This window comes from Pleuronectes platessa, chromosome 21 (assembly GCF_947347685.1).
Source record: "Pleuronectes platessa chromosome 21, fPlePla1.1, whole genome shotgun sequence".
Taxonomy (NCBI): Eukaryota; Metazoa; Chordata; class Actinopteri; order Pleuronectiformes; family Pleuronectidae; genus Pleuronectes; species Pleuronectes platessa.
In genome coordinates this window covers 11316752-11337257 of record NC_070646.1, presented here as the reverse complement: position 1 = coordinate 11337257, position 20506 = coordinate 11316752, and the positions used below count along the sequence as shown (strand labels likewise).

Sequence of the window (20506 nt, the reverse complement as noted above, 5' to 3'; positions counted from 1 at the left end):
TGGGCCACCCGCCCCCACCAGGAAGAAAAAATTATTAAAAAAACAGTGCCCCACCTCTCTGTGACACCTTGACCCTGTACACACACACTCACACACACAAATCAGCTCGCGGCATGTTTGCTCTTACGGCGTGAAAGCCCTCTCTCATTAACCCAGAGGGCACCCCCAGCCTCCCATTGTGCCCCTATCTCCCGAAGCATTCTGGGTAAAGTAGTTTAACAATGTCAGCCCGATAAGCCCAATGCAAACCTGCTGATAAGGAGTCAAAGACTGCACTTAATGTCAGTGTGTTTTGAAGGCGTTGGTTGATTGAGGAGGCCGACGAGGATGTAAAGCCCACCGTCGAGCAAAATGGCTGCATGCATGTGTATGTGTGTGCGGCCGGACTAGACTGGCAGGCGTTGTGTTTCATATCTTTGTAATAACAAGTTAAACTGCAGACACAGCTAAAAACAGAAGACAAAAGCAAAGCAAACACACACTCGCACATGCCGGACAAAGAGCCTGGACTTGACTGTGTGTGTTTCAAACTATGTGGCCAAGGACCATTAGCAAAGTTATTCAGAAATAAAAGGTGAGTCAACTTTTCCTGTATTGACAAGTAAAGCAGGGAGCGGGCCGAGAAGAAGAAAAGAGAAAGAAAGGGGGAAGGAGGAGCCGGCGTTAGAGAACATGGCTCGGAGTAAAATAAGGTTTACGGCAGAAGTTCAAGGCGACGCCGTGTTCGGGCCCTCTCCCTTTGTGCGCTGCCACGAGGCGGCCGGACTGTAATTCGAGGTCAGGGGTAAATCCTCCATCCAGACATTAATGTTGCAATAAGCTGCGTCACAAAGGCTCCGGTTACGCTGCGATAAAAAGGTGCGAATATGCCACAGGAAGTCTCAAATAAAAAGCAGTAAATTTGCGCACTTTGTCCCAGAAACTCCACACCCTGCGGGGGGGTAATCTCAACTGTTCTTCCCAGCTCTCAGGTTACACACACTACACACATATTACACACACACACAGGCAAAGCAGAAAACTCATGGAAGTACAGGAATGCATTCACATGGCATGGATTAATATCATCGTGGCCTAAATGTTTTATTTTGTGAGCAAGTTGCCTTCACACACACACATGTATCCGGGTTTGTAATATTTGCAGGTTGAAAGCTGATACCCTGGCTTTGTTCTCTTAATGGTGCTGTTCCGTTTTTATTATTCTGAATACCTGACCCACCTGTACAGCCCGGGGAGACTTTATCCCGCCCATCGTCTCTCGTGAAAACGCTGCCAGATACAGTTTCCCTTTCTCTCCCCATTCTTCCCTCCTCTGTCGGACACAGCTTCAGTTTCAAATTGCTTCCTCCACTCGTGTTTGTCTTTTTTTCTGTTCCCCCTCCCTCCTCTGTCTCTTCGCACTTTCTCCCGTGGTCAATTTTCTCACAGCGGACAAATGATCGGCACTGATGAACACAAGGCGTCATTCAGGAGACTCACACCCAGCAGGGAAGAAAAAATACACACGCTTTTTTTATTTCGTAAGAATCTTTTTTTAATGAAACACAAAAGGCAATAAAATTAAGATAAATAATTTTTTTCTTTTTGTACATGAGGAAATAATTGTCATATTTCCAAAGAATGACTGAAATGACATAATATATTTAGTAGGCTATCGCAACCGTACAAAGCAGGTTCCAGTGGGTCTTAAAAAAAAGGTTGTTTCTGTCTAAAGGTTATGGGTAGAACTGAATCCAGTGTTTCTTAAAGAAAATACAGTTTTTAAAAAAATAATTCAATTAAAGACCCATTAAAGAAATCATTCAAAATCGAGTTTCACATTAGGTTCCTTTTTAAAGCTTTTGCTTTGCAGTGTAACAGCAACATCGTTGTTAAAAGTCAGTCAATGTCCTAAAATAGAAAAAGGCATTCATGTTCTTCCCCCCCTATACATCCTATACACCGACAACACACAGTCATCACAGGCTTGCATAAACAGTAAGACAATGGTAAACAAGGAAAACAAGCAAACGTAAAAACACACATTTTTTTGGCAAAGCAGGAATAAAAGTGCCGAAGAAGCATAATTTGTGATTTGATCCTTATCTTGTTTTTTTTTTTTTTTTTTTTGTCTCTCACAATTGTCCCATTGATTGGCTCTGATTGTCCTTCACAGTCACGTGATGCCATTCTGGTTGCCATAGAGACCTCAAGTGCATCAGCTGGGCAGCACGCAGACAATGTTGCTGCAACGTTCCTCCGAGGGCTGTCATAGCAACGCTGGGTGAACATGAGCACACACCGAGAGGAACTCCACTTCAAATACCTCGGTGATTGCAGGGGTCCCGGATTCAGATTTGATTGAACGTCATTTTTTATGTCTATTTTCATAAAATAATTTTCCTTCTAATGCGGTGAAGCGTAAACTCGCAGGTGCTTTGGTATGTTTAGTTTCGATGCCAGATAAATATCTACATTTCATATAGGAAATACAGGATAAAATAGATAAAGGAGAACGAGATTCTTTCAGGATCCGTGAACAGCAGAAACTCAGTTTCTTTTCCAGTATTTGTGAAGAAAAAAGCTCCCAACAGGAAATGCACATTCTTATCCCAACAAAGCAAAAATAATTAAAAAAGAAGGGATTTTGGACACATGTTTAAAAAGAGCCTTTTTCTGATTTCCTTATAAAAACATTTCCCAAACGCCCTTTGTACGTGTTCATCCCTAAAGCAGGGCTTACAACCACTAAGTCTTCACATCAGTTGTACAAGTCCGAGCCTCCGATCCTGTTCAGTGCATCGAGAGAGAAACTTAACCCGACCTCCTCCCTCTGCCAGACCCTCCCACACCCACCCACACACACCCTAAAAAAATCTAAATAAAATAATCTTCTCTGCAAAAGAAAACAAATAAGAACAAATATATATGTATACTATTTACAACATGTCATTTTATACAATAATGCTGTACAAAGCGCGCACGCTCACGCACACCAACACGCACCCACAGTTCAAATAGACAATCCAACTACCTGTACATGTGTCTTCGCACCTGAATCGGAGGATACGAGAGAGAGGTATTGACGTGTATGGCTTGACAGGAGAAAACAAAAACAATAAACGTCGGGTGTTTCCGTCGGAAGGACTGAAAACTGCACGTTACGTACTGGATAGATTAATATTCTGAGTATTAGAGACATTGTGTCATGACGTCATCTTTGCTTGATGAGCACAGGCGTACACGTGCATGATCACACACACACGCGCGCGCGGCCACACACACATTCAATACAAACACACGCACGCTAAAGCACTATTTACTTAGAGCTCATTAAATGCCAAACAGGGTCAACACAGCCATTCTTCAAACACTCACACAAACATTTACACACAAGTCCGTACAACAGTGCTTTTTGGTCCTGTTGGGCATCTCCCACATTGGGTTATCGTTGTCATCAACATACTACCAGTATAAGACCATTACAACCATCCAAACCAGTGTGGTTTACAGTAAGTTTCCCCTTACCATACAGTCTCTCCTGCTCTCTGAGTCTGTCATTGTCTCAGAAATCGAAATCTGCCACCCTCCCTCCAAGCTACTGTCCAAAGTGCTCACGTCCGTGGTTCCTGTTCTCTCGTTGCAGTTCTCTTGACGCTGTGGCGAGATACCTTTGTTATTTCAAAGAGGGACGGCCGGCTCCACTGCAAAAAGGAGCCTCAGTCCAGGTCTGATAAAAAGGTTAAATCTGACATGATCAGAACTTTTTCTCTCCAGAACAAACCGGACCCCTTTTAAGTGCCACCACTGCCGGACTTTAACCGGTGGGCTAGCTCCTTAGCTTGCAAGGGACAGATGAATAAGCAGAGCTGAAACTCTTGTCTTGGTTTCCCTCTGTCCCTTCCTGGAGGCAGTCGACTCCAGAGCCCGTGTCTAATATTTAGATTTCCCTCCATGGCCGCTGGTTCTAGGAAACAATGGCCATGCCGTCTGCGCTGATTAACTGGCCAGTGGTTGGCTCGTAGGTTCCGGCCAAGTAGAACTGGTCGTTCGCCGAGTTCCCCGGCTTGCGTTCAAGCATCAGGTGATCATACTCGGCCCTGCTGACCACCTGGCAGCGATGGGAGATGGTCTGCACGTCATTCTCGTCCTCGTGGCTTGACTGGTACAAGGCATTCTGTTGTAGAGACAAGAAGAATGGTTAAAAAATCAACTAAATAACATGCTAAACAATCCAAATGTTGCATTGGCAATTCCAGAGAGAAAAGTTATAGGCGGAGAAATTATGATGTTTTTGTTCGGCACATCTTTGTTGCCGTTTCCCCTCCCACACAAACCTCCTAGTTTTCTCATGATGAAGTTTAAGTTTCTGCTTGAGGTGACATTTTATGTTTGCTCAGCCCTCCTGGATGTTACTACTCTAGCCACCCGGCTCTTTTTACATCTTATCTAAATACAGCAGTATTGACATTACCGAAATGTAAAATGCATGACTTCCTGCACCCCAGAGATCCGCCCTCGGAATTACCCATCCTACACTGAGTATGTAGATCTGCAAATGGGAGCAGTTTCAAGAACTAAGAGGAAGTATCAGATGAGATGGGAACAAGGTAGAAAAAAAGCCCAGGTAACAAATTCATATTTTTTGGAAACTCTTCTTGCACTTCCTGGTCTTTACCTTGCCATCGCGGTGTCGCTTCCCCAGACGAGTCTCCTCCGGGTGGTAGAACCACTTGACCCTGACCACCATGCTGGAGCTCCATGACTCCCACAGGCTCTCCACCCGGCCCACGTAAGGCAGCTGTGGCCGACCAGGTGACAGGAACACGGCACAGTCCCCGACACGCACCGTCTCTTTTCCCCTCACAATGGCCTTGTAGAAAAGTTTGCGGGCTTTACCCTTCAGACCTCTCCTCTGTCGGGGGGGAAAGAGAATCAAAACAAGTCTCAGTCAACTTACTCAGTAGGGAAGGCTTATTTCCACACCAGGTTCATTTCAGAAATTTATTTGGGTTTTTGTTTGTTTTACTATACCCAGTCTACCAAAAAATAACCCTAACCATAACTCTATTGCTTCAAACCAATAAATGTGATCATTTAACTTTATGCTGTTTTGGATAGGGGTGCCAAACAACAGATTGACTTCAATGTTACTCCAGGAGTCGCTTTACTGCCACACCAATAATTCACTTCCAACCTGATAAGGTAATACCACAGAAACTCACCTACAAGTCATGATCACAGGGACCATAACCCAAGAAACACGCCTACCACTCTGCTCCATCTTTTTGTTCATTGGGAGCATGTTTATTTTTAGCTTTAAGTCTCAGACAATAGATGCCGTCGTGTTGACAAAGCAAACAGCATGGCGGATTGGAAACTTAGTCTGGCAGAGTTTTTTATGTTTTTTTATTTCGTTATCTTAGGATCATGCCTTAATAATCAGGGTGACAAATTCAGAGATTAACTACACCAGGTAAGCCTGATAGTGTTGCCAGTGTGTGCAGAGTATGAGGTTGAATAAGCTGTTCCCAAGCGAGATCGTATACTCGGTTTTTGTATTTACTGTATGCAATCGAGGTGTGACACGGCAGAACCTGCAACAACAATCGGTAACCTATTTAAGTCATGAGCTTCAGTAGGTTACTGATACCCAAGACAAACCTTTGTGCAACCAAGATAATGAAGTGCGATCATGAGAAAAACACTGTCTGATTAGGTCAGGATTTCAATGTCACAGGATTTAGTAACAATGACACTTCAATAACAAAAAGAAGTACGATTCTGGAAAAACTAAAATGATTCCCCAATAGTTATAACATCTTGGATAAAGATCCTACCTCCAGGTTTTATGCAAATCCACTCAGTTGTTTTTGTATAATTTTACTCACAAACAAATGGATGTGGTGAAACGATAACCTCCTTGGCTGAGGCAAATAAAATACAAATCATCTTACCTGTGTGGGGTTGCCGGACCATTTCCACAGCTGGCGCCCATGCAGCACTGGAGCCATGATGGGAAGAGGCTCAGGTGACGACATCCTCTGCCTCTTTGTTGTTGCCGGGTCCTTGGCAGCGGGTTTCGGTTGCTGGTTAACAGGACTGATTTGGCTCTGATGGTGGCTGTTAGAACCTGCTTCTTTCCTCTTCAGCCGGGTCTTTGCCGTGCTACTGTTAGCCCCCACACTTCCTTTGGATATGAACTCTTTCCTGTCTTCTGCTCTGTCAGCCCTCCCCTTCGACCCAGTGACGGCCATGTTGGCTTTTGCCACAAAGCCGTGAGCCGGGCCGGAGACCGAGGGAGAAGAGCTGGAGGTTGTAGGGTCAGGATTTAGTTGGTCAGACTTTACGTTCTGCCTGTGCTTGTGCTTGTCCTGCTGGAGCAGTGCACGGCGCAGCAGCACAGAGGAGGACTCTTCGTCAGAGGAGTAGGAGGAATCGTTGTCTGAAGAGCAGAGGGATGATGAGGAGATGGATCCGGAGGAGGAGGAAGAGGAGGAAGATGAGGAGAAGCAAGCGGAAAGACGAGAGAGAAAACGACCACCACGATGAGATGTCTCTGATGCACCTCTTCTACGTGATTCAACACCTTGACCATCATCCTCATCTTCCTCATCCAGCTCAGAGTAGGAGCTGGGACAGTCACTTGGGTAGTCCAAACTGTAATCCCCACCTTGGACTCCCACAGCAGCTGACGGAAGATCCTTTCTCACAGGTGGAGCCTCAGATTGGGCCCCGGCATCATCTCTTTCTCCTCGTGTCTTCTTTCCCTCCTTCACCGGCAGAGACGGGTGGATGTATCGCAGTGGTGCTTCTCTCCCTCCGCTTCCTCCAAGTCGAAGCAGGGCCTTGCCGTTCTTTGTTTTAGGAGAGGTCACTCCTTCGTGGTCAAGCTTCACCAGAAACGGTTTCCTGTCCCGTTCACCCACTGGCTTCCTGCTCCCAGCTGCGTTTGCCGGGGTGACAGCAGAGGAACAAGAGGAGGAGTCCCGGGGTCCCATGGAAGCTACCGTGGTGGCTGGTCGCCCACCTCCAGAGTTTCCACTGCTCCCAAACGCAGAGTAGCCATTGGCGATGCTACTGAATGAGTCGACTACAAAAGGAGAGCCAAAGATACCTTTGACGGGGGATGGGGGTACAAGTGAGTGAGAGGCAGGCGGATGGAACAAACCTAAGTCTCGCCCCTGTATTTTTTTCTGGGTCTTACGGGACGTCCCATTGAAGAGGAAGAAGTCAACCGGTGGCCTCTTCCTGGGCATGGACCAACTCATCAAAGAGGTGTCATTTTTGGTTACAGTGTCTGTTACTGACGTCAGGGTGCTGGCAGTCTTAGGCAATGAGTGAATTTTCTTCGGTCTGCCAACTGAAAAAGGAGTCAACAACACAGAGGAGTTAGAATCAATATGACCCGACAGGTCTTAAGATCACACAGAGTAATTGTGGAACTGAGAGCTGTGGAGTAACTTAATATCTTTATCTGTTTGATCTTCACCTGGCCAGGTACGCTTCCTCATATCCATTACTCAAACTGCAACAAACCTGGCAAACCTGTCCCTCCCCTGTGCTCGCATTGTCACCCTGAGTTTGTGATGAGTTACATGTACGTGGCTAACCACACAAAGCACTACATTGACACTTCACGAAATAATGATTTATATGGAAATATGAGGATATGGGACAGGCAGCAAGGAAGGAATTTAAGGCATCTGATAATTGGTTGACAGGAGGAACTGTAAACTAGTTCTTGTTTTGGGGGAATTTAGTTTGGCCTGAAGAACCGTGTGTCTTTATTTACTATAAAGACTAGAATCATCTCAGACTACATTTGTTAAATTCTGAGTGATGCTCATTTCCTGCAGAGAATTGCCCAGTGTTTCCCTACGGACTATAAACTCAAGACTGTTTGGTTGATTAAAAATACAAACACGTGGACAAAACAATATGTTTTCTCATTCACCTGGTCTTTTCTCCTGCGGTCTGCCTGCTAGCTCCTCATTGGTTGGCTTCTCTGTAGGCGTGTCCTTCTTCTCCTGGATAGAGCCTTGTCGACCGCGGCGACCAAGTGAGATCAGAAGAGCCGGAGAGGGTTCCGCACCTGACGGAGAAGAGTTATTTGATGATGATCATTAATTCACAAATAGTTTTTTTGTATCACCTCTGCCAAGTAGGTGATGCCCTAACCGCTTTCCACGAAAAATGGTGGAAATAATTTTTGGTGTGGATCCAGGATCTTTCTTTTCTTTCGTTAACATTTGGAGGTGGGACATATTTCAAACTTGATTTCTCTAATTCATGGGTCCAGCTAAAAATCTGGATCCAGTGAATTTAAACATGGCTTCCTAAAGGGACCGTTGGGCCTTGGCAGAGATATTCTAGTTAGGTATGAACATCTTTCCCTGTCATTCTCCACAAAGTTGTACTTACAGTGGATTTGGTATCCGGGCGGCAGAAGTCTGATGTTTGAGAGTGAGATCCTTCCTCTGTCTCCATCATCGAACTCCACCATCACACTGCCCTCCTTCTCCACCTCGCCTGGACCTCCTGAAGTACAAAACAGAATGGAGGACGTGAGCAGCAGGGAAATGTGTGAGTGTATTCACAGAGTGAGGTGGTTGGTGTATGTCGCCCACCTCGGTGGACATATCCAGGGTAAAGGCAGCGAGATCGCTCGGTCCAGTAGGCACAAACTCGCGTCCCTGCCGTCAGGATGGCCTCAGTCTGGGTACGCACGTCTAACACCTAGGGGGGGGGGGACAAATCAGAGAGTTAAGTTAAAGCTATCGAGCACAGCCACCCACATAACTACTTAATGTAATAAATGCTTTGTAGCCTCAAGACTGAAACTCACTGCTTCTTGTAGTAGCTGCTCCAACGAGTAGATCCTGGGGCGATTCCCTCGTTCTCCTTCGATGACAACACTGAATCTAAAATAACAACATATATATATTATTTAACAATCTTCTTTTAAACCATACCATTTGTTTACAGAATAATCATTTGAAATTGTTTTTTTTGTTTTTTTAATAGTTTTCTAATCCGTATCCGAGGGTCTTACATGTCAGGCAGGTCCAGGGTTTGGACACAGGCGGCGTACAGCAACTCATCCTCCTTAGAGATCAGGATCTTCAGTCCGTCCACCAGCATCTCTTTACTCAGCACACAGTTAGGCAGGGCTGCAGGGGGAGGGAGCGGTAAAAAGATGGATGGATGGATGGGGACAATAAAGGGTTAGAAAGACATAATGTGTGTTGTGTAATTACAACGTCAAGTGAGAAAGAGAATCAAAGAGTGTGTGTGCGTGCGAAAGATCGGTAATTATGAATGATGTGTCACTGTTTATGCCTACCGGGTATTCTGCATGGCATGTTGGGAGGAAGGTGGATCGACTTCTTCTCATTCCCTTCCTCCCCCTCCTCCTCCTCCTCTTCTTCTCCTTCCTCCTCCTCGTCTTCTCCTTCCTCCTCCTCCTCTTCCTCCTCCTCCTCCTCCCCCTCAGAGAAGCTGCTCTCCTCATCCAACCGAAAGCCGTCGTCAGCCGCGAAGCTCTGCAGGAGTCGGCTCACCGCCTGGCCCTTAGCCTGCATGGACAGGAAAACAGGATGTGACGTCAGCGGGCAGATTGTACATCCAAATTCAGAGAGCGTAAACAGGATTTGCGAACGGATGAATTAAGTCGTCTCCAGTGCGACGTGATTGATGTGGTAAATCCATCAGCGAAAAGCGCAAGAAGTCACCAGCGCCTCTTGTAATGCGATACTTCAATTAAGCCCCGCGGAATTTTTCATCTCGGCTGCCGTCGCTCACCAGAAGATCAGAGGTCACAGTCTGTAATAACTGCGCCTCTTGACCTGGTGGGACTTCATCGTGTTGCTCGAGGACACCTCAGCAGGTTGGAAGCCTGCTAATATAGAAGCTTGAAGCCTCATTTACATTCCCACTTCAGACACACAACCCATCTCCAGACCAGTTGAAGCTAGTCTATCCAAAGATGACTGATGATGAGAAGTTGGTCGCCCAACAGGTTTCTGCTTGTATTTAAGCTTTCCAAAGAAACGGCCATTATGTTCCGTGTGTGTGTGTGTGTGTGTGTGTGTGTGTGTATGTGTGTGTGTGTGTGTGTGTGTATTTGAGCGTGCATGTGTTGTCTTTCAGAGTTTTCCACATCAGGAGACCATATATTTAAGTGACAGAAGTTTCGTCACCAGAGGGCATGGCTGATTATTCCCCTTAAGAGCTTGGCCTGAGTGTGTGACTGTGTGTTTACAGGAATGCATGGGTGTGCGTCAGGTTATGGCCACTGATTATCTTTATACTTCACTGTTTGGTTTACAGCTATGTGTTTTTGGACATTCCCTCCCGATGACTCAAACACTAAAGCAACCTTGGGGCATTTCTCATTAAAACAAACGTGGGTGTCTCGCCAAAGGCTGCCTGCGCTATTAAAACAGGCCCGGTTGAGTGTCAGCACAGCAGGACACATGCAAACACACACCTTTAACAAGAACAAATGGCATATTTAAAAAAGAAAAGACAGATTTACAGCTGATGGGCAGCATCCGTCCTTAAGGAGGTTATGTCGGTGGATTTTCAAACAGGGTGCGGCTCACTTCAGCGAGGAAGGAGTGAGTTTGAGGTGAGGGCTTTACCAGATTCCTCCCTCCCTCTTGGATTGTCAGCAGATGGCCAAAGGGAGTGACCTTCTCTGAGTCACCTTTCCTCTTTTACTGATATTTCCAGTCAGCCACTGTTTGAACCTAAATCCTCTCCTGACCACTGCTGGGTTTACTGCGGACAAACCATCATGTCCAGCTTGGCTGTTTAAACTCATTTCAACAATAATGTAGAAACCTTATTGCTTACAATTTCGTAACAGCAGAAATTAATTGTGATACTCGTGTTTCCATTCCGTCACACTGTTGCCAATCCCTGTCACCTCTTTCTTCACCATTAACCTTTACCATGCACCTCTTTGTGAATGATCAGGAGGATAAAAGATGAAAAACATGGTCCAAGACTCCGCCTATCGTTTCCAGTAAACTTCTAACAGCCTGACTCATTTCTTTTATCTCTCGGGAGACAAACATTTCTCCACACAAAACTTCTTGAAGGTACTTTTGGTCCAGACAACATTTTGATTAAGCTCTATTAACAGCTCTCTGCATATGAATGCAGATTAATTAAAAGCAGATGATTGATGCATTTCTGTCAATGTGTTCCTGCCCCCTTTGTTTTCCACACTTCTCCCTCCAGATTCTCCAGAGATTAACATGAAGTAATATCATTGATTTCATCATAGCCATGGTCTGAGCTCAGCAATGTCTCACCTTCCCCAGAATTCCCTGTCCTCCCGGGGTCTTCTTCATGGTTTCCTTGATGGTCCTGTTGGCTTGCGTCTGGTTCCCCCGGCCGTCCCCAAAGCTGCAGCCCACTGCTGACAGTCCCCAGCTAAGCAGAGATGCTCTTTTACTCCTGTGGTGGTCTTGGCGTCTCCTCTCTGTGCTGTAGGGGCTTGCTCTTCTGAGTGCTGTCCGCTGGTCTGTAATGGACATGCCCTCCATGCCTGAGGTTGGAGGAAAAGAATGAAAATCTGATCATATTAATGTCAACATCTACTATTAGATTAAATATGGTCAGACTTTTTGTCAAATATAAGGTCAAATTTGTATATGCTTTTGCCTTTTCCTGTTCTTTGAACCAACTTTTTTAAGTAAAGGAGACATAGATTTCTTTGAACCCCAAGTAAATAAAGGTATCATTCACTTGTAGTCAATTGTAAAGTTACATGGTTTTTATAGCAAAGCAGCATTCATACATAAATATAAGAAATACATAAATAGATCTCACCTGTGGTCCCTGGTCTCTTACTCCTGGCTCTCTGGTTTGTCTGGAGCTTGGTTGACTGTGAGGAGCCAGGTGAAATCCCAGCAGGGTGCGTGGGAGTTTCTCTAGAGCACGAGCCCATCTTGATGTCACCGCCGTCACTGTCGTAGCTGCCGTCCTCCTCGTCCTCTGTGGAATCACAACATCAGTATGATCGGTCAGGAGGCCTGGGGACTCACTTGACAGGATGTATTGATGGTAACCTTTCAATATTCCTCCAGCATAAAGTTCAGTTCGAGCGCCTGTGGCTAAAATGAAGCGCAGCGTCAGTGCAGCTCTGCCACGATCCAGAGCATCGACTGACAGTGGCAGATCTCAGCGCCAGCCCACAACAGTTATTATGCTCACCCAGGACGCTCTATCTTAACTGCTTTGGCTGCGCGGTCTTCCTCTTTCCTCCGCTGCTCCCTGCCTCCCCTCCCCCCCCGGCACCACTTAATCAATGTCCTGTTGTTACCATTGATGCCTGTTCTGTTGTGTACCTGGGAGTCTTTAAATGCTGCTCTCCCTACCTAAGGTTGCATATGTATGCAGGTGGAAGCACAGGGCAGGCAGGTCCCACAGCAGAGACGCACCTTCTATTAGCCACTCATGTCAACACTGTAATCAAAATAATGTCTCATTGAGAATAAGGTCAATGGTGGGCTTATGGTTGTCCATGTAAATCTGGTCAGTGATTTACTGGTGTATTTTGTCCTTCCTTCCAGCCTTAATGGCTCCACAATAATGTTCCTTAACTGCAGTGATGCGCGGTGCACATATGCAGAGCTGTAAACACACACATATACACACACACACACGCACACACACAGTGCACACACAGACTGTTATTGGCATCTGTGTGTCGCTGACTGTGAGGGTCGTGTCGGGTGTTGACACGTCTCTGACACACTTGTCACTTACATGGCGTTCTCGTCAACACCATGCCCTAGTCTCTCTTTCAGTCACACACACACACACACATGCACATGCACATGCAGGCACACGCACAAAGCTACTTCCCTCCGTGCCACAAATTTCAGATTCTAGCATTTTGTCCCTTAAGTTTCGTTACTTTCATATCGACACCTTCCTCTCTGTAATTGTATCTCCTCGACTCAAGACGTCAGCGGAGGACATTTTCATGAGGCTGGGGGAGTTGAAGAAAGGAGGGAGAGGGTGTGACATTCTGACCAGGACCAGAGATGGCTCAAGTTACCGTACAGTGTTGAGGGCACCAGTGGCCGTGCAGCGTGCCTGTGGCAAGTCGTTAATGGTTTTAACGGTGTGACAGACGAGTCGGGAAGTGAGAGGAGGTCCCCAGAGGATGGCAGACATCACACTCTCAGATGCTTCACATACACACATATGCCTTGTTTTCATGACTTAAAAACATGTTCCATTGTCTTCCATTCATTTGCTGGAGACTCACTCAACCATCGCTATGTCTGACCTAACCCTTAACTTAAGCTCAGCCTAACCTTAAAACACACCTGCACCTTTACATTGAGTGATTTAAATGATCTTATTTTTAAAAAAACTCCTCCTTACTTACGAATCCCTCCATTCCCTGGATGAATCATTCTTATAGGAACAAAAGCAAGTCGCCCACGTGTAAACAGATGTATCTACCTAATCATAAAGACATTCTATGGTTTCACAAGCCGCAGTTATGGTTGAATTAAAAGCCGTAGATCTGTTATGAACTTTCATTTTCATTCTTTATAGCCAAGCTCCCTTATTGAGGATTCATGTTTGGCTCGAAAATGCAGCAGTCTGCATATTGAGACAAAACCATATTGTGTGTGTGTGTGTGTGTGTGGGTGGGTGGATGTATGTGTGTGTGTTTATGTTGTGAACAGTATCTCACCGTGCTCGGAGCTCTCACTGTGACTCTTCTCTTCCCTGACTCCCTGTTTGTCAGAGGTCCGGCCGTCCTTGTGATGGACTCTGTGCGAGTCCACACCGGTCAACACTTTAGGCTTCCGGCCCCTCTTCCTCTTCATCGTCTGCCTGGCTGCCCAGTCTTGCTGAGGGTCTAATGGATCCACAGGAAAAAGAGTTTAGTTCTGGTTTGCCCCCCTAACGAACAACACGTGGGTGTATACTTTGTATGCTCCCTCTCTCTCTCCCCACCTCTGCCTCCTTGTTGTCTACAGTGACTCTTGGGCGTCTCCTCCTCTCCAGGGTCCCCTCTGCAGTGCAGCGGGCCGGCTGACGACACGCCGCGCTGGGCTGCGGCCTTCTGCTTCAGCTGGGTCACCCGCCGGGCCATTCTGGAGCTCAGGGTGCTGGGCCGCCCTCTGTGCTTACAGCAAGCTTTCATCTGCGGATGGAGAGCGGGAAAGCTAATTATTGACTAGTTTCTTTTCCGCTAATTAAAACATCCAGGGGAGAAAAAAAGAAACATTAGCAGCAGGAAGTGGTTGTCAGTGTGCGGAGGAACCAGGGAAGGCGGCACAGCGACTGACCTGGGCAGCGCTGAGGCTGTTCAAGCTGTGATTGGACATTTTCTTCCTGTCTTTCTCCTCCAGCAAACTTAGCTCAACCCTAGAAAACATAAAAGCACAGCAGAGACACACTTTAATAAGATGTTACAATACGGAATTAATCTGATCACACGTTTCTTTTCTCTCTCAAGGACGATTTTCTGCGTAACTCTGCCGCTCTCCTCTTATTTTCACCTCCCTCTCCTCTGCTGGGTTCATCCATTCTCTCACTCCCTTCCCACTTCTCCCCTCTTTCTCGTAACTTTGATGAGACCGGCCCTGTCGACCGTCTGCGCAGTTTGACGGCAAACACCGAAATATTCAGCAACCGTGCGAATATGAAACTCTGCTGAATCACCACATGAAAGGTTGAGAATTATCTGGTGTTAAAGGAGAGGGTTGGAGGAGAGACAGAGAAAAAGATAGAGAGAGATGAAGGGGAGGAGGAGGAGGGGAATGGTTCAGGGGGAAGGGAGGGAGACTGAGAGAAAGATGAAGCAGTCTCGGGGGAGTCTGTCCGTTGACCGGGGCTTCAGGGCTCAATCGATAAACACTAACCTCTATTGAACACTACTCCTCCCTTTCTCTCTCCCTCCTTCATTGTATGCATACTCTCTCACACCACAGGCAGCCAGCACACACACACACACACACACACACACACACACACACACACACACACACACACACACACACACACACACACACACACACACACACACACACACACACATAAACACTCTGTACACACACTCAGTTAGCAGCTGTGTCTGAGGCAGGTGAATCCGATATTCCCACAGAGGGAAGTTTTGGCTTTCAGCATCTCTGTTCCCGGGAGAGAAGAGGAAGAGGAGAGGACAGGAGAGGAAGTGAGAGGAAGATGAGACAAGATGAGACGAGGGGAGACTGGAGGAGAGGAGAAAGAGCCAAGGAGATCTACTTATATTTTTAAAAGAATCTGATAGATTTAGTCTGTCACATCTGTCTGTTGTAATCCCTCTACCTAACCCTTCTGAGCTTTTAAACCCTTACATTTGCACCATGTCACGTCCTCACCTACAGTACAGTGAGCGTGCATGTCATTATATCTTCACCAGTGCATACTTCTAGTCTGGCCCAGTTCGGGGGAAGACCCTTTCCTGTTTCCTGATCCCACATTCCATTTTGCATCTGTCCCTGGTTAGAAACATCATCAACCCGCCCACATGGTCGAGGTGACTTCTCCGGAGCATCTCCTGCTGTGTTCTCACATGGGCTCAGTCATTCGGACATTCACCAGAGTTTTTACAAGGGGACTGGCCAGGGAAACTTGGGATTAAGTCCGGAGGCTCTCACTCAGAATGCCAGGGCATTATTCAGAGTTCAGTGCATGGCTGAAAGCCGCTTATGTATGTTGGTTGAGTTTGGAAAGGTTGCTTTTCTCTCTCCATCTCTCACACTCTTTCATTTCACCCCACAACTCTCACGAGTAGATGAAAGTATAAACAAACGATATAGGAACGCTTGTTAAAAGCAAAATAAATGCTGCTCACGCGCCCAGCAACCATCTCTGCTAATTAAACAAGGTCTGGGTGCATGTGAGCTGCACCAGCGTGTATGACTAAAGCCTTTCAGTGTCACTTTCATTAGCGCTTTCTAATCACGGTAACCGTGACAAACCTTGAGTTTCTCTAATCATTTTATCAAGGCGAGGGGTGCACATGCTAACAGAGGTGGGGCGGCATGAGAAAACACATTTATCATTATCAGCCGCTGAATACTGACTTTGTGTGAGTGTGTGTGCGCTTGCAACTCGTGCGTGTGTGCAGGAATGTGTGTGCGAGCATGAGAGTGTGCACGTCTGAGGTGTTAAATAATGTGTGGTTGTGTGTTGCAGCGGGCGGGGGTGGTGTGCAGTCGTTTATCACTGTAATAACTGTACATCGGGACTTTGTCCAGTTGTATTAATATATGCTGGAGGTCCACAGGGAATCAGGACATGATCAATGCAAGTGATAAATATGATTAAAAGTGATTAATGATGATTAATGAAGGCCTCATCTCCATTACCTCCCCTCATTCAAAATCACACCCAGCTTACAGCTTCCATCACATAACCCACTTGGCGCGTGTGTGTGTGTGTGTGTGTGTGTGTGTGTGTGTGTGTGCGAGCGGCTCCTTCCAGTGCCCAATCAAGCAAATCATCAGCTATAGAGCATTTGAATCAATTCAGCTGAAGAAGAACTTCTTGAAAATCAACCGTGCCTTTCACTAAGAACACAAACAGAAATCAGGATGAATGAGCGGGGCTTGCCAATCACACTGATTATACTGACGCAACATCAGCGCACTGACCTGAGTCTCTTGGAACTCTCCGCAGCAGCTGGGCCGGGGGTGGACTTGCGCTTGCGGGGGCGGCCAGGCCCCCGGCGGGCAGGGCTGCGAGACGTCTCCTCTCTACTGCAGAGGGGAAGATGAGGAGGAGGAGGAGGAGGAAGATGGGGGGGGGGGGGACAGGGAGCGAGAGATCAAAGATGCAGTCAGTACAGCGAGAGAAATCAGGAGGAAACTTGTATCGGCTACAGGACAAACTGCATTAGGTATGAGCAGGCAGCAAGTCCTGATAAATCAGGAGGATGCAGCATGACAGCAGGACTGCGAATGTTGGAATGCATGATTCAATAGAGACAAAAAGAAGTGTGTGAGTGTGTGTGCGTGTGTGTGTGTGTGTGAGTGTGTGCGTGTGTGTGTGTGTGTGTTTGTGTGTGCGTTCTCTCTGCTCACTGGTGGTCGTGTTTCCTCTGTAGCTTGGCCAGTTCTCTCTGTTTCTCTTTGTAGCGGCGCTGTAACTCAGCCAGCTGGACACGCATGGACAGCTCCTCCCCTCCCATTGTCTCCATGGAGCCCTTCACTGGGCATGCCTGACACACACACACACACACACGCAAACACAAGGACACACACCAACGCACACACCAAAACACACACACACACAAAACAGAGGATATTTAAATGCTGAAAACAAACTGAGTTAAACAGTCGTTGGATTTATGAAGTCACCAGCTGATGTTTGTGCAGCCTGTTTAAGTCTCCTGTAACCATAAACTCACAAGTCACAACAGCATCCGACCTTAAAGGCAAAGATGTCTGGGAGAAGGCACAAGAGCTCCAAGCTGGAATATTCTCAAGAGTTCTCTATCTATATAACTACATCTTCAAGAAGTAAGAAAATATATATTTATACTTATATTTTGCCAAACTTTTTTACACAAAACTGTTGGATTCAATCAAATGAAAAATAAACAATTTATTAATTTAATGCATTATATCTATTGTGTTTAGTTAGTAGCTATACTTTTTATTGTCACTAATGAACAGATTCTATTTATACAGTGTAAGTCAACACACAGTAATGTAAGTTACAAAAAAAAATAAAGATTATTAAGGAGACCTTTGAGCAAAATTTGCATCACAGAGAATAAGCAACGGATGCTTTGTGGAAACACCTGAAATAAAAGTTTCCTTAAAATGTAGAATCGTCAATGTCAGAGAAGTTACTCTCTGTATCTTGTTTGTTGTTTTAAGCTTAGTAAAAACTAAACAAATGAGGTGTGAGTCCATTGTCCAACACCACTCAACACTTTGAGTTCACTTCGGTTTGCATGATTTATGTTTCCCTTGGAAACACAAAATACACATCGGGTAAAAACCTCACCGGCTCGTGGCGAGGCGTCCAGCTGCACTTCCTGCGCAGGTTGAGCCTCTCCCTGATTGGACACTGCTGGTCCGCCCGCACATCCTCAGCGCATCCCCCCATCTCCAGGGCACGGGCGGCCGCCAGCGTCGCCAGACTGTGGAGGTCAAAGGTCAGCATGTCCTCACCTGCACGGAGAGATTGTTGTGGTTTCAGATTGGCGCGTCACACATAGCGACTGACACCGCGTTACAAAACATACTGAGCGCCTGAACGGGATTTATTTCCTGGAGCGATGAAACTGTGCATGGGAAAAGTGTTGATATTTATGATATTAGGTGGGTAGTTTATTTGATGTATACTTGTGTTCGCGCCTAATCGTACATAAACAACACAGACACACACACATGCACACTGAGAGGTGTGTGGGGGGGGGGGGGGGCTGAAGCTGTAGAACGATCTCTACATCTGTCACTGACACATTAACTCTGTCATTGTCACAGCAACAGCAGATGAAACAGAATATTCATGAGATGCTCCGCACACAGTGACACACACACACACACGTAAACATTCACAACTATGCAAACAAAACACTCATTCTGAATACACACATTCACCTACAACATTCGCTGAGCTGCGCAGACATGGGCATGAGGGAGTATTGGAGAGAAGGAGAACAACAGACAGGAGAGAGGAGGAGGAGGAGGAGGAGGAGGAGGAGGAGTGCAACACAGTAAGATGAAGGGGGGATGGAAGTAAAGGGGAGGAGAAGCAATAAGAAGCAAAGTGTTTATTGAGCTATCTATTTATTCTCCTCCATCTCGTCATTATGGACATGGACGGAAGCCAATTTCTCCCTTCGAGGAGAGGAGAGCTGAGGAGGAAGAAGAAGAAGAAAAAGAAAAAGAGGCCTGAGAAGAAGATGAGGAGAGGAGAGGAGAGGAAGAAGAAAAAGAAGAAGAAGTGGGAGAGGAGAGGATGAGGAGAGGCAAGGTGAGGAAGAAGAAGAAGATGATGAGGAGGAGAGGTGTCACTGGAGCAGCAAGGCCCACACAGTGATATCTGACCATATTCAAAACCTGCATATCTGAGTGGTAGATGGAAACAGAAAAGCAGCAAACAGCGGAGTGAGAGAATGAGGAGGACAGGAAGGATGAAGAACAAAAAATAAAGAAAGGGAAGAAACGGATGTGAGAGAGAGAGGTAACTCCAGAGAGAGCACCAGGAGAGCGGGAAGGATCTGAGACGTGCGGCTTTGTCCTGTCCCGGCTGGCAGAGGTCAGTGGCTTCTCATCCGCGAGACCTCTGAGCCAATGGCACGCTCCGATTACCCCTGACAGGATGACATCACCGCTGACATCACTACACCGAGTTTAGTATCCTGGAGGACGGCCACAATCGATTGATACTTTCTGCCCTCACTCTCTATCTCTCTCACACACACACCGACACAGTGATACTATACTGTGTCTCTAAAGTGGGTGAAGGATGTAATGGGAGGCGGCGCAGGGGATTTCAGAGGGAGATACAAAAACAGCGGAGTAAAATTAAAAACACTTCCAGTTGATATGGGCCTGGTGATCATTACACTCCATGAAGAAACTTTTATGGAGCTAAAATTGCGATATAAAGTGAAAGTGAAGGAATAAAGAACACTGTGACGCATACAGCCCCTCTGTCTGTAAGCATGTAAGAAGTAATCGTGTTAACTTATACTGGGGGGGGGGGGGGGGGGCTATCTCTTGATTCCTTAATCTGTAATTGCGATCTCCAGTGAACAGCTGAGATACCCTTCCACGTCAAGGAGCGGCATAAATGCATCTGTCAGGGATCGGCTTCATCTCCCAAACACATTCACGATGACAAAAAACGCCATCAGCTGCATTAATAATATTCCACACTGCGGCGAGGCCCGAGCGGCTTTAAAATAAATGTGTTGCAATTTGGAGAACGTTTTCCATGCCACAACAGGACTTATTGATTTCACACCTATTACACATGCTAACCACGTGCGTGCACACATAAACAAATGCAAACTCACCCGGCTCTGCATTGCACGCACACACACACGCACACAGACAGCTGCAGAGCGACTTATGATTTTTACACTTATTAATTCCGCCAACAAGGCTTGCAGAGGCAGGATTTACACACAAGATTACATTGGTTTAATAAAAAAAAGAAGGAGCAGGAGACGCGAGTGAGTGAGGGAAAAAAATTACAAAGAAGGAGGAGGAGAGGAGGGAGGAGGAGAGGAGGAGGCGCAGGCAGGGAGCAGGCAGCCTGGTGGAGAGACACATAGACTCTGATGGAGGAGAGCAGGGATTCATCTGGGATTACTTAACAGCTTACACACACACACAACACACACAGCGACGTGCGTGCACACAGATAGACACAGACGAGCATGCACACACTGATGCTGGCATAAATAAAAACACTTTCTCTCAGAGGGACGAGGGGGAAATAGGAGCGCTTACAGGAGAAGTGTTTTAAAAGAAAG

At 46.4% G+C, this 20506-nt stretch overlaps 1 protein-coding gene across 1 annotated transcript in view; it reads right to left on the bottom strand.

Moving 5' to 3' along the window:
* Positions 1-2062: 2062 nt before the first annotated feature.
* The window catches only part of bahcc1b (BAH domain and coiled-coil containing 1b), a 62590-nt gene continuing 44146 nt past the window's right edge, over positions 2063-20506 (bottom strand). Inside the window, exons 12-28 of the mRNA XM_053413558.1 lie at positions 18022-18188; positions 17091-17227; positions 16662-16766; positions 14310-14388; positions 13975-14164; positions 13709-13876; positions 11824-11988; positions 11304-11539; positions 9326-9557; positions 9035-9152; positions 8828-8903; positions 8610-8718; positions 8404-8520; positions 7937-8074; positions 5937-7342; positions 4658-4894; positions 2063-4156 (exon numbers count right to left, since the gene is read on the bottom strand). Coding sequence (XP_053269533.1) covers positions 3947-4156; positions 4658-4894; positions 5937-7342; positions 7937-8074; positions 8404-8520; positions 8610-8718; positions 8828-8903; positions 9035-9152; positions 9326-9557; positions 11304-11539; positions 11824-11988; positions 13709-13876; positions 13975-14164; positions 14310-14388; positions 16662-16766; positions 17091-17227; positions 18022-18188 — 3890 coding nt within the window. The 3' untranslated portion in view covers positions 2063-3946. The remainder of the gene's footprint in view (positions 4157-4657; positions 4895-5936; positions 7343-7936; positions 8075-8403; positions 8521-8609; positions 8719-8827; positions 8904-9034; positions 9153-9325; positions 9558-11303; positions 11540-11823; positions 11989-13708; positions 13877-13974; positions 14165-14309; positions 14389-16661; positions 16767-17090; positions 17228-18021; positions 18189-20506) is intronic.